The sequence below is a fragment of the Cetorhinus maximus genome, chromosome 9 (assembly GCF_964194155.1).
Source record: "Cetorhinus maximus chromosome 9, sCetMax3.hap1.1, whole genome shotgun sequence".
NCBI lineage: Eukaryota > Metazoa > Chordata > Chondrichthyes > Lamniformes > Cetorhinidae > Cetorhinus > Cetorhinus maximus.
Window position 1 is genome coordinate 66,363,132 of NC_135887.1, and position 15,065 is coordinate 66,378,196.

A 15,065-nucleotide genomic window follows, 5' to 3' on the forward strand; every position below is an offset into this window, starting at 1 on the left:
TGAGACGCTGTCCGCTATATATTTGCTTGTTGAATAATATGATATCTGAGTGAAGAATTGCCATGAGATGTTTGAAACATTTTGTTGAACTTTGACTTCCAGGGCAGGCTACAGTGAGTTCCGAAGGTAAATCCGGCCTCTGTAATTTCACTCTATGTACTAAGAGTTGTGAACTTTTGAAGTACACGGGAAAATGTGAAACCACCACTGCGCCCAGCACTACACTCGAATCTACAACAGTAACAGTAACTCCCACCACTACAGAAACAACAACATGCTCCTGTACAGCCAATGGAAAAATACTATCACCCGGTAAGTATATCAGCTATTAAAAATCTGACACAATCATTTGCCACAAGAGAAAACTGTCAATCGTGTCTGTTATCCAGCACGATTGTATGCAATAATTGACACAGTTTGTTGATGTGAAGTTCCAGTCCTCTCCTTCACATTCTGGGACACAAAGTGGATGTTCTTGTGAATAATTAGGCATCTGTTCCCAAGAATTATTTGTATTGAAATTTGTCGTCTGTCCATTTCGAATTGTGATTTGAAATCTCCATAACTTTTCATCCGAGAGAATCAGCCCTTGGAGAAATGGAGATCTTCATGCTCTGCACATCTGAAACAATGATTCCAGATTTCACATCCACATTCACACGCCAATGGTTAAAGATACTAAATGTTTCCACACAGGTTGCTGTTGCTCTACTTGTTGCCCTGTGTCCCACTGTATTTCGAAAATCAACATTGTGTCAATGGAGAGTCTCCGAGCTAGGTCCAAACAGTAATGCTCGTACTACCCTTCGGCATTTCCAGCTAAAGTATCGTTTGTTCGGAAAGTCCGTACAAATTGGGCAACTTTCTAATGCTCAGCACTTTTGACTGTTTCATTTAGTCAATCAGTTATCAGTGTTTTGTGCTGCACTGAATATGTCCAAATGATTGTTCATTCAGGCAGAGACAGAATATTGGTTGTACGGTTGACGCAAGTTTCACTATGTCCCCAAATTTCTCTGTTTTGCTCACTTTTGTGTTTTGCTCAAACAGACTCTCTCTACAGCCCCCAATTAGCTCTTTACAAACCCATTTAACGTGTATCAACCTTGTTCAGTCCACATTAGTAAACCAAACACAAACAATCGCAGAATCATTTAACATTCTCGAATGAAGAGAGTTAGACCTGCAATCCGTGTTCATGAAATATTTAGCTTCTAATATTGGCAGTTATATTTTTCACGTCCATGACTATAACCTTGAGGTGGAATCTTCTGTCATTCTAAACATTCAGCGTTGGTCTTAGCACTTAAATGTCAAAATATGAGGCTCTGTCGGCTATATATTTATATTTGTTGCTTTACGTAATATCAGAGTGATGAATGGAAGGAGATGCCTGAAATCTTTTCCTGACTTTTGTCTTCCAGGGCAGGCTATAGTAAGTTCTGCAGGTAAATCCGGCCTCTGTAATTTCACTCTATGTACTAAGAGTTGTGAAATTTTGAAGTACACGGGAATATGTGAAACCACCACAGTGCCCACCACTACACTGGAAACTACAACAACAGTAACAGTAACTCCCACCACTACAGAAACAACAACATGCTCCTGTACAGCTAATGGACAAATATTATCACCTGGTAAGTGTATCAGTTATTAAATATCTGACACATTCACTCGTCACACAAGAAGCTTGAAAATCATGTCAATTATCTTTTACGATTGTCTGCAATAATTGACACAGCTTATTGACGTGAAGTTCCAGTTCTCTCCCTCATACTCTTGTTCACAAGGTTGATGTTCTTGTGAATCATTAGTTATCTGTTCCCAGAATGTTTTGTAATGAAAGTTGCCGCTGTCCATTTCGAAAAGTGATTTGTCGTCTGCATAAGTTTGAAAATGAGAGAAGCAGCCCTTTGAGAAAAGTACTTCTTCATGCTCTGCACATCTGAAACAATGATTCCAGATTTCACATTCACATTCACAAACCAATGCTTAAAGACACTGAATGCTTCCACACGAGCTGCTCACCTTCACTTCCATATTGCTTTGACATTTCTCCCTTTCAAGTCAGATCTTGAAATGTATAGTATTGTTGTTCTTGTCGTTTTGAATGTGAGTCCCGAGTTTAGTGGTACAACTTCAGGGGTGCCTCATAGCATCAGCGGAGAGATTTGAAGATTGACTTCTAATGAAATGTTTGGGGGCACAACCAAAAGGAATACTGCATGTTCTAGATCTCAGTACCGTACGGACAAGAGGATAAATGTTTTCTAATCACATTTGACCTTTGTTCTGTCTATATACGTAAACCAAAGACAAACACCAATGCGCCGATTTACCAACATTATACAAATATCAGAGTTCTGAATGCAACATGAGCTGATGAAAAATAGAGTTCCTAATTTTGGAAATTATATTTGGAATAGCCCAAGTGAATACTTTGATGTGTAATCTTCTTTCATTGGAACCATAGAGCCTTGTTCTTAGCTGTTAATGGTCAATCATGAGACGCTGTCCGCTATATATTTACATGTTGAATAATATGATATCTGAGTGAAGAATTGCCATGAGATGTTTGAACATTTTGTTGAACTTTGACTTCCAGGGCAGGCTACAGTGAGTTCCGCAGGTAAATCCGGCCTCTGTAATTTCACTCTATGTACTAAGAGTTGTGAACTTTTGAAGTACACGGGAAAATGTGAAACCACCACTGCGCCCAGCACTACACTCGAATCTACAACAGTAACAGTAACTCCCACCACTACAGAAACAACAACATGCTCCTGTACAGCCAATGGAAAAATACTATCACCCGGTAAGTATATCAGTTATTAAAAATCTGACACAATCATTTGCCACAAGAGAAAACTGTCAATCATGTCTATTATCCAGCACGATTGTATGCAATAATTGACACAGTTTGTTGATGTGAAGTTCCAGTCCTCTCCTTCACATTCTGGGACACAAAGTGGATGTTCTTGTGAATAATTAGGCATCTGTTCCCAAGAATTATTTGTATTGAAATTTGTTGTCTGTCCATTTCGAATTGTGATTTGAAATCTCCACAACTTTGCATCCGAGAGAATCAGCCCTTGGAGAAATGGAGATCTTCATGCTCTGCACATCTGAAACAATGATTCCAGATTTCACATCCACATTCACACGCCAATGGTTAAAAATACTAAATGTTTCCACACAGGTTGCTGTGCTCTACTTGTTGCCCTGTGTCCCACTGGATTTCGAAAATCAACATTGTGTCAATGGAGAGTCTCCGAGCTAGGTCCAAACAGTAATGCTCGTACTACCCTTCGGCATTTCCAGCTAAAGTATCGTTTGTTCGGAAAGTCCGTACAAATTGGGCAACTTTCTAATGCTCAGCACTTTTGACTGTTTCATTTAGTCAATCAGTTATCAGTGTTTTGTGCTGCACTGAATATGTCCAAATGATTGTTCATTCAGGCAGAGACAGAATATTGGTTGTACGGTTGGCACAAGTTTCACTATGTCCCCAAATTTCTCTGTTTTGCTCACTTTTGTGTTTTGCTCAAACAGACTCTCTCTACAGCCCCCAATTAGCTCTTTACAAACCCATTTAACGTGTATCAACCTTGTTCAGTCCACATTAGTAAACCAAACACAAACAATCGCAGAATCATTTAACATTCTCGAATGAAGAGAGTTAGACCTGCAATCCGTGTTCATGAAATATTTAACTTCTAATATTGGCAGTTATATTTTTCACGTCCGTGACTATAACCTTGAGGTGGAATCTTCTGTCATTCTAAACATTCAGTGTTGGTCTTAGCACTTAAATGTCAAAATATGAGGCTCTGTCGGCTATATATTTATATTTGTTGCTTTACGTAATATCAGAGTGATGAATGGAAGGAGATGCCTGAAATCTTTTCCTGACTTTTGTCTTCCAGGGCAGGCTATAGTAAGTTCTGCAGGTAAATCCGGCCTCTGTAATTTCACTCTATGTACTAAGAGTTGTGAAATTTTGAAGTACACGGGAAAATGTGAAACCACCACAGTGCCCACCACTACACTCGAAACTACAACAACAGTAACAGTAACTCCCACCACTACAGAAACAACAACATGCTCCTGTACAGCCAATGGACAAATATTATTACCCGGTAAGTGTATCAGTTATTAAAAATCTGTCACATTCACTTGTCAAACAAGAAGCCTGAAAATCATGTCAATTATCTTTCACGATTTTCTGCAATAATTGACACAGCTTATTGACGTGAAGTTTCAGTTCTCTCCCTCACACTCTTGTTCACAAGGTTGATGTTCTTGTGAATCATTAGTTATCTGTTCCCAGAATGTTTCGTAATGAAAGTTGTCGCCGTCCATTTCGAAAAGTGATTTGTCGTCTCCATAAGTTTGAAAATGAGAGAAGCAGCCCTTTGAGAAAAGTACTTCTTCATGCTCTGCACATCTGAAACAATGATTCCAGATTTCACATTCACATTCACACACCAATGCTTAAAGACACTGAATGCTTCCACACGAGCTGCTCACCTTCACTTCCATATTGCTTTGACATTTCTCCCTTTCAAGTCAGATCTTGAAATGTATAGTATTGTTGTTCTTGTCGTTTTGAATCTGAGTCCAGAGTTTAGTGGTACAACTTCAGGGGTGCCTCATACCATCAGCGGAGAGATTTGAAGATTGACTGCTAATGAAATGTTTGGGGGCACAAACAAAAGGAATACTGCATGTTCTAGATCTCAGTACCATCTGGACAAGAGGATAAATGTTTTTTTTATCACATTTGACCTTTGTTCTGTCTATATACGTAAACCAAAGACAAACACCAATGCGCCGATTTACCAACATTATACAAATATCAGTGTTCTGAATGCAACATGAGCTGATGAAAAATAGAGTTCCAAATTTTGGAAATTATATTTGGAATAGCCCAAGCGAATACTTTGATGTGTAATCTTCTTTCATTGGAACCATAGAGCCTTGTTCTTAGCTGTTAATGGCCAATCATGGGACGCTGTCCCCTATATATTTACATGTTGAATAATATAAAATCTGAGTGAAGAATTGCCATGAGATGTTTGAAACATTTTGTTGAACTTTGACTTCCAGGGCAGGCTACAGTGAGTTCCGCAGGTAAATCCGGCCTCTGTAATTTCACTCTATGTACTAAGAGTTGTGAACTTTTGAAGTACACGGGAAAATGTGAAACCACCACAGTGCCCACCACTACGCGCGAAACTACAACAACAGTAACAGTAACTCCCACCACTACAGAAACAACAACATGCTCCTGTACAGCCAATGGACAAATATTATCACCCGGTAAGTGTATCAGTTATTAAAAATCTGTCACATTCACTCGTCACACAAGAAGCCTGAAAATCATGTCAATTATCTTTCACGATTTTCTGCAATAATTGACACAGCTTATTGACGTGAAGTTTCAGTTCTCTCCCTCACACTCTTGTTCACAAGGTTGATGTTCTTGTGAATCATTAGTTCTCTGTTCCCACAATGTTTCGTAATGAAAGTTGTCGCCGTCCATTTCGAAATGTGATTTGTCGTCTCCATAAGTTTGAAAATGAGAGAAGCAGCCCTTTGAGAAAAGTACTTCTTCATGCTCTGCACATCTGAAACAATGATTCCAGATTTCACATTCACATTCACACACCAATGCTTAAAGACACTGAATGCTTCCACACGAGCTGCTCACCTTCACTTCCATATTGCTTTGACATTTCTCCCTTTCAAGTCAGATCTTGAAATGTATAGTATTGTTGTTCTTGTCGTTTTGAATGTGAGTCCAGAGTTTAGTGGTACAACTTCAGGGGTGCCTCATACCATCAGCGGAGAGATTTGAAGATTGACTGCTAATGGAATGTTTGGGGGCACAAACAAAAGGAATACTGCATGTTCTAGATCTCAGTACCATCTGGACAAGAGGATAAATGTTTTTTTTATCACATTTGACCTTTGTTCTGTCTATATACGTAAACCATAGACAAACACCAATGCGCCGATTTACCAACATTATACAAATATCAGTGTTCTGAATGCAACATGAGCTGATGAAAAATAGAGTTCCAAAGTTTGGAAATTATATTTGGAATAGCCCAAGCGAATACTTTGATGTGTAATCTTCTTTCATTGGAACCATAGAGCCTTGTTCTTAGCTGTTAATGGCCAATCATGGGACGCTGTCCCCTATATATTTACATGTTGAATAATATAAAATCTGAGTGAAGAATTGCCATGAGATGTTTGAAACATTTTGTTGAACTTTGACTTCCAGGGCAGGCTACAGTCAGTTCTGCAGGTAAATCCGGCCTCTGTAATTTCACTCTATGTACTAAGAGTTGTGAACTTTTGAAGTACACGGGAAAATGTGAAACCACTACTGCGCCCACCACTACACCCGAAACTACAACAGTAACAGTAACTCCCACCACTACAGAAACAACAACATGCTCCTGTACAGACAATGGACAAATATTGTCACCAGGTAAGTGTATCAGTTATTAAAAATCTGACACATTCACTCGTCACACAAGAAGCCTGAAAATCATGTCAATTATCTTTCACGATTTTCTGCAATAATTGACACAGCTTATTGACGTGAAGTTTCAGTTCTCTCCCTCACACTCTTGTCCACAAGGTTGATGTTCTTGTGAATCATTAGTTATCTGTTCCCAGAATGTTTCGTAATGAAAGTTGTCGCTGTCCATTTCGAAAAGTGATTTGTCGTCTCCATAAGTTTGAAAATGAGAGAAGCATCCCTTTGAGAAAAGTACTTCTTCATGCTCTGCACATCTGAATCAATAATTCCAGATTTCACATTCACACTCACACACCAATGCTTAAAGACACTGAATGCTTCCACACGAGCTGCTCACCTTCACTTCCATATTGCTTTGACATTTCTCCCTTTCAAGTCAGATCTTGAAATGTATAGGATTGTTGTTCTTGTCGTTTTGAATGTGAGTCCAGAGTTTAGTGGTACAACTTCAGGGGTGCCTCATTCCATCAGCGGAGAGATTTGAAGATTGACTGCTAATGAAATGTTTGGGGGCACAACCAAAAGGAATACTGCATGTTCTAGATCTCAGTACCATCTGGACAAGAAGATAAATGTTTTTTTTAATCACAATTGACCTTTGTTCTGTCTATATACGTAAACCAAAGACAAACACCAATGCGCCGATTTACCAACATTATACAAATATCAGTGTTCTGAATGCAACATGAGGTGATGAAAAATAGAGTTCCAAATTTTGGAAATTATATTTTTGAATAGCCCAAGTGAATACTTTGATGTGTAATCTTCTTTCATTGGAACCATAGAGCCTTGTTCTTAGCTGTTAATGGCCAATCATGGGACGCTGTCCCCTATATATTTACATGTTGAATAATATAAAATCTGAGTGAAGAATTGCCATGAGATGTTTGAAACATTTTGTTGAACTTTGACTTCCAGGGCAGGCTACAGTGAGTTCTGCAGGTAAATCCGGCCTCTGTAATTTCACTCTATGTACTAAGAGTTGTGAACTTTTGAAGTACACTGGAAAATGTGAAACCACTACTGCGCCCACCACTACACCCGAATCTACAACAGTAACAGTAACTCCCACCACTACAGAAACAACAACATGCTCCTGTACAGCCAATGGAAAAATATTATCACCCGGTAAGTGTATCAGTTATTAAATATCTGACACAATCATTTGCAATAAGAGAAAACTGTCAATCATGTCTATATTCTTTCACGATTGTATGCAATAATTGACACAGTTTGTTGGTTTGAAGTTCCAGACCACTCCTTCACATTCTTGGACACAAAGTGGATGTTCTTGTGAATAATTAGGCATCTTTTCCCAGGATTATTTGTATTGAAATTTGTCGTCTGTCCATCTCGAATATAGATCTGCAATCTCCATATGTTTTCAACCAAGAGAATCAGCCCTTGGAGAAATGGACATCTTCATGCTCTGCACTTCTGAAACAATGATTCCAGATTTCACATTCACATTCACACACCAATGGTTAAAGATACTAAATGTTTCCACCAGGTTGCTGTGCTCTACTTGTTGCCCTGTGTCCCACTGTATTTCGAAAATCAACATTGTGTCAATGGAGAGTCTCCGAGCTAGGTCCAAGCAGTAATGCTCATACTCTCCTTCGGCATTTCCTGCTAAAGTATCGCCTGTTCTGAAAGTCCGTACAAACTGGGCAACTTTCTAATGCTCAGCACTTTTGACTGTTTCATTTAGTCAATCAGTTATCAGTGTTTTGTGCTGCACTGAATATGTCCAAATGATTGTTCATTCAGGCAGAGACATAATATTGGTTGTACGGTTGGCACAAGTTTCACTCTGTCCCCAAATTTCTCTGTTTTGCTCACTTTTGTGTTTTGCTCAAACAGACTCTCTCTACAGCCCCCAATTAGCTCTTTACAAACCCATTTAACGTGTATCAACATTGTTCAGTCCACATTAGTAAACCAAACACAAACAATCGCAGAATCATTTAACATTCTCGAATGAAGAGAGTTAGATTTGCAATCGGAGTTCATGAAATATTTAGCTTCTAATATTGGCAGTTATATTTTGCACGTCCATGACTATAACCTTGAGGTGGAATCTTCTTTCATTCTAAACATTCCGCTTTGATCTTAGCACTTAAATGTCAAAATACGAGGCTCTGTCGGCTATATATTTATATTTGTTGCTTTATGTAATATCAGACTGATAAATAGATGGAGATGCCTGAAATCTTTTCCTGACTTTTGTCTTCCAGGGCAGGCTATAGTAAGTTCTGCAGGTAAATCCGGCCTCTGTAATTTCACTCTATGTACTAAGAGTTGTGAAATTTTGAAGTACACGGGAAAATGTGAAACCACCACAGTGCCCACCACTACACTCGAATCTACAACAACATTAACAGTATCTCCCACTACTAATGAAACAACAACATGCTCCTGTACAGCCAATGGACATATATTTTCTCCTGGTATGTGTATCAATTATTAAAATGCTTGTTATTTTCTGATGATTTTTAGTTAAGGATATGTAGCACTTGTAATGTGGAAATAATTAACTGGAGAGGCAGAGCTTTGTATGGTCATTGATAGTTTTCTGCCTTTAGATATTTGTGTACTTTAAACACAATTCCTGCTTTTGTCCAAGGCTTGTTATTCCCAAGTTGGTGCTCCTTTGTCACACCCAAAACCCTCTGCGCCTGCATTGTGCTAGGTGAAATACATTCTCCAATGTTGTCCCATGCTGACTGTCTGATCTTGAATTAGTTCATCCCCAGAGTGAGAATTCCTTAATCAATTAATTTCTGAAGCTAACAGTGTTGTATTAACAAATTATTTTGGAAACACAGTGGATCTTTTGTCTGCTCATGGTTTTCTTTATTGTATATTTTTTAAATTTTGCTTTTATATTTCACGTCCCACCATCCACATTTTCTCACCCAAGGATACAATCTGTTTAACTCTGTCAAAACCTGTGTAATTATAGCCTCTCACACTGAGAAAGGGTCTGTCTAAGAGTGGTCCCAATAATGAACTGCCAATCTTATCTCTCTTTTCAATGTGGAGGGAGAAGCACTTCATAAACAGCACAGGTAAGATTTGCAACATACAGGGCAGACTTTAATGCTTCCTGGGAGGACAGGTTAACACGTGAGCAGGAGTGGTAAAATGCGAGCCAAGCCATGGACCCCATTCCCGACGCCTACCTGCAGACCCCTGAATTTTACGCACGGCCAAGGAGTGGCATAGGGCGGCCTGCCTTATGGCCTATTAATGCTATTTAATTGCCAACTAATGGCCACTTGAGGGCCTCTTCTCACCCCCGCCGCAGTATTTCCCCTGTTGGGCAGAGGCCCAGGCCAAGTCTGGTGCGAGACTGCTTTAACAGCTTGCGTTTGTGGTAGGGCAAGGAGTAGTTACCTCCTTAAAGTCCCCTAATCCCATCAGCGGCCTCCCAAAGGTCTTATTGCCATCGCCCTTCCCCCCCCCCATGTTTCCCTTCACCCCAGCCAGTTGACCACAGACCCCAGTTCCCTCACTGGGACATGCCAGTCTGGCCCTGGCAAGATCCCTCCCACATATCTTCACACCTGGTTCCAGTGATGACCACTGTTGGGAACTGGATGCAGTCCCAGCAGTGGCTTCCACTCCCAGTGGTGCTGCTGGGACCAGTGAGCTGCCGGCCCTCTGATTGGCCAGCAGCTCTTGAAGGCAGGACTTCCTCCCCAGATGGGGGCAGAAGTCTCTCCTGAGAAACTTAACGACCCGCTGACCATTGAATGGCTGTGGGGAAAGCCAACAGATCGGGGGCAGTCTCGCCCTCGACATTTATGCTTGAAAGTGGGGATCCCAGCTAAGTGTGAAATCCCTGCCACCATGTGTGAAATCCTTCGTGCAAACCTACAGCCAAAGATCCATGTTGCAGTAGTCAAATGCAAGATTTGACAGTATACCTTTTAACTAAACAGTAAACCAATGTAACTATTCCAAACTTACACCTGAAGATTTCCTTTTGTATTTCTTTCCAGGAGAGACAGTATACAATACCACAGACAAAGCAGGCTGGTGTTTTTATGCACTTTGTTCTGAGAACTGTAAAATTATGAAGCACATGGAACCATGTAAGAACATCACATTATCTCAACCAACCACACAGACATCCACAGTAATGACTGCACCACCTAAAGGTTGCTCAGCTCTGCAACCTTCAAGAGCCGTGAGTGATGGCCATGTCAGCCATAATGACCTATCTATAATCTATATCGACTTAAGAAATTTTTTGTGGAAAAATGTTTTGGAATAATTGGATTGTAATTCAAGTCAGTGGGTGATTGGGCAGTATTGGTTTTTAGTGGGGGGATTTTATAGAGACAGCAAGAGCAGGAAATGTGGTGTGCAGGGTGACTGCATCAGGTGGAATGCGAGATTTCAATTTCCTGACAACGGATTAAGATGCAGAGGTAAAGTCAGCATGTTTGGAGCGTGCCAGGCCCTGTGCTGCCCCGTGGCACATTCTCACGTCTTGTACATTTGCATGTCATGAATGATGTGACGCCTTTTTTAATGAAGTCATACCTTCAAGATAAAGTCAGTGACGCATGAGTATCTCATTGCACTCAGTTTATGTCTGTTTTAAGACCATAAGATGTAGGAGCAGAAGGGGGCCATTCAGCCCATAAATGAAATCATGGCTGATCTGATAATCCTCAACTCCACTTTCCTGCCTTTTCCCCATAACCCTTGAGTCCCTTACTGATTAAAAATCTGTCTATCTCAGCCTTGAATGTACTTAAACAAGCCAGCCTGTACAGCCCCCTGTGGTAAAGAATTCTATAGATTCGCCACCCTCTGAGAGAAAAAAATCCTCCTCACCTGTTTTACTCTGAGATTATGCCCTCTGGTCCTAGACTCTCCCTCAAGCGGAAACAACCTCTCAGCATCTACCCTGTCAAACCCCCTCAGAATCTTATATGTTTCAATAAGGTCGGCTCTCATTCTTCTAAACTCCAATGAGTACAGGCCCAACCGACTCAACCACTCCTCATAAGAAAATCCCTCCCATACCCAGTATCAACCTAGTGAACCTTCTCTGGACTGCTTCCAATGCCAGTATATCTTTCCTTAGATAAGGGGACCAAAACTGTTCACAGCATTCTGGGTGTGGTTTAGTTTTAGCAAGACTTCACTACTTCGATATTTCATTCCCTTTGAAATAAAGGCCAACATCCATTTTGCCTTCCCGATTACCTGCTAAAATTGTATGCTAGCTTTTTGTGATTCATGCATGAAGACTCACAAAGCCCTCTGTGCTGCAGCTTTCTGCAGTCTTTCTCCATTTAAATAATATTCAGCTCCTCTATTCTTCCTGCTGTTTCTCTCACGCTCTCTCACTGTAAAAGGCCCCGCCATTTCTCTCACACTCTCTCACTGTAAAAGGCCCCGCTGTTTCTCTCAGACCCTCTCACTCTAAATGACCCCGCTGTTTCTCCCACACTCTCTCACTGTACGTGACCCCACTGTTTCTCTCACACTCTCTCACTTTAAAGGGCCCCGCTGTTTCTCTCACACTCTCTCACTGTAAAAGGCCCCGCTGTTTCTCCCACAATCTCTCACTGTACGTGACCCCACTGTTTCTCTCACACTCTCTCACTGTAAAAGGCCCCGCTGTTTCTCTCACACTCTCTCACTGTAAAAGGCCCCGCTGTTTCTCTCACACTCTCTCAATGTATGTGACCCCGCTGTTTCTCTCACACTCCCTCACTGTAAAAGGCCCCGCTGTTTCTCCCACACTCTCTCACTGTAAAAGGCCCCGCTGTTTCTCTCACGCTCTCTCACTGTAAAAGGCCCCGCTGTTTCTCTCAGACCCTCTCACTCTAAATGACCCCGCTGTTTCTCCCACACTCTCTCACTGTACGTGACCCCACTGTTTCTCTCACACTCTCTCACTTTAAAGGGCCCCGCTGTTTCTCTCACACTCTCTCACTGTAAAAGGCCCCGCTGTTTCTCCCACAATCTCTCACTGTACGTGACCCCACTGTTTCTCTCACACTCTCTCACTGTAAAAGGCCCCGCTGTTTCTCCCACACTCTCTCACTGTAAAAGGCCCCGCTGTTTCTCTCACACTCTCTCACTGTATGTGACCCCGCAGTTTCTCTCACACTCTCTCACTGTAAAAGGCCCCGCTGTTTCTCCCACACTCTCTCACTGTAAAAGGTCCCGCTGTTTCTCTCACGCTCTCTCACTATAAAAGGCCCCGCTGTTTCTCTCACGCTCTCTCACTGTAAAAGGCCCCGCTGTTTCTCTCACGCTCTCTCACTGTAAAAGGCCCCGCTGTTTCTCTCACACTCTCTCACTGTAAAAGGCCCCGCTGTTTCTCTCACACTCTCTCACTGTAAAAGGCCCCGCTGTTTCTCTCACACTCTCTCACTGTATGTGACCCCACTGTTTCTCCCACACTCTCTCACTGTATGTGACCCCGCTGTTTCTCCCACACTCTCTCACTGTAAAAGGCCCCGCTGTTTCTCTCACGCTCTCTCACTGTAAAAGGCCCCGCTGTTTCTCTCGCACTCTCTCACTGTAAAAGGCCCCGCTATTTCTCTCACGCTCTCTCACTGTAAAAGGCCCCGCTGTTTCTCTCACACTCTCTCACTGTAAAAGGCCCCGCTGTTTCTCTCACACTCTCTCACTGTAAAAGGCCCCGCTGTTTCTCTCACGCTCTCTCACTGTAAGTGACCCCGCTGTTTCTCTCACACTCTCTCACTGTAAAAGGCCCCGCTGTTTCTCTCACACTCTCTCACTGTACGTGACCCCGCTGTTTCCCTCACACTCTCTCGCTATAAATGACTCCGCTATTTCTCTCACACTCTCTCACTGTACGTGACCATGTTGTTTCTCTCACAGTCTCTCACTGTAAATGACCTCGCTGTTTCTCTCACGCTCTCTCACTGTACGTGACCCCACTGTTTCTCCCACACTCACTGTAAAAGGCCCCGCTGTTTCTCCCACACTCTCTCACTGTATGTGACCCCGCTGTTTCTCCCACACTCTCTCACTGTAAAAGGCCCCGCTGTTTCTCTCACGCTCTCTCACTGTAAAAGGCCCCGCTGTTTCTCCCACACTCTCTCACTGTAAGTGACCCCACTGTTTCTCTCACACTCTCTCACTGTAAAAGGCCCCCTGTTTCTCTCACACTCTCTCACTGTAAGTGACCCCGCTGTTTCTCCCACACTCTCTCACTGTAAAAGGCCCCGCTGTTTCTCTCACACTCTCTCACTGTAAAAGGCCCCGCTGTTTCTCTCACACTCTCTCGCTGTACGTGATCCCGCTGTTTCTCCCACACTCTCTCACTGTAAATGACCCCACTGTTTCTCTCACACTCTCTCACTGTAAAAGGCCCCGCTATTTCTCTCACGCTCTCTCACTGTAAAAGGCCCCGCTGTTTCTCTCACACTCTCTCACTGTAAAAGGCCCCGCTGTTTCTCTCACGCTCTCTCACTGTAAAAGGCCCCGCTGTTTCTCTCACACTCTCTCACTGTAAAAGGCCCCGCTATTTCTCTCACGCTCTCTCACTGTAAAAGGCCCCGCTGTTTCTCTCACACTCTCTCACTGTAAAAGGCCCCGCTGTTTCTCTCACACTCTCTCACTGTACGTGACCCCGCTGTTTCTCTCACACTCTCTCGCTATAAATGACTCCGCTATTTCTCTCACACTCTCTCACTGTACGTGACCATGTTGTTTCTCTCACAGTCTCTCACTGTAAATGACCTCGCTGTTTCTCTCACGCTCTCTCACTGTACGTGACCCCACTGTTTCTCCCACACTCACTGTAAAAGGCCCCGCTGTTTCTCTCACGCTCTCTCACTGTAAAAGGCCCCGCTGTTTCTCCCACACTCTCTCACTGTATGTGACCCCGCTGTTTCTAGCACACTCTCTCACTGTAAAAGGCCCCGCTGTTTCTCTCACGCTCTCTCACTGTAAAAGGCCCCGCTGTTTCTCCCACACTCTCTCACTGTAAGTGACCCCACTGTTTCTCTCACACTCTCTCACTGTAAAAGGCCCCCTGTTTCTCTCACACTCTCTCACTGTAAGTGACCCCACTGTTTCTCCCACACTCTCTCACTGTAAAAGGCCCCGCTGTTTCTCTCACACTCTCTCACTATAAAAGGCCCCGCTGTTTCTCTCACACTCTCTCGCTGTATGTGACCCCGCTGTTTCTCCCACACTCTCTCACTGTAAATGACCCCACTGTTTCTCCCACACTCACTGTAAAAGCCCCGCTGTTTCTCTCACGGTCTCTCACTTTACGTGACCCCGCAGTTTCTCTCACAGGGAGAGAGTGTAAATGGCCCCACTGTTTCCCTAGTATACACCAAACAGCTTTGTGCAGTTGTGTCTGAGATTTGTGGTTTTCCTGGTTGAACTCTGGTGCACAAGTTGGGGGAGCAGCAGAATGGCAGCTTGCATGGAGGCTCGGGAGCAGTAAGTGGTGAGGGGGGAGGACAGATAGTGGGATCAGGGGCTTGTAGGAGTG

General features: G+C 42.7%; 1 protein-coding gene across 1 annotated transcript in view; it reads left to right on the forward strand.

Annotated features, from left to right (window-relative positions):
* LOC144685061 (mucin-5B-like) overlaps positions 1-15,065 on the forward strand; it is a 287,277-nt gene that overhangs the window by 230,212 nt on the left and 42,000 nt on the right. The window contains exon 38 of the mRNA XM_078549595.1: positions 10,564-10,751. Within this exon, the coding sequence (XP_078405721.1) occupies positions 10,564-10,751 (188 nt within the window). The remainder of the gene's footprint in view (positions 1-10,563; positions 10,752-15,065) is intronic.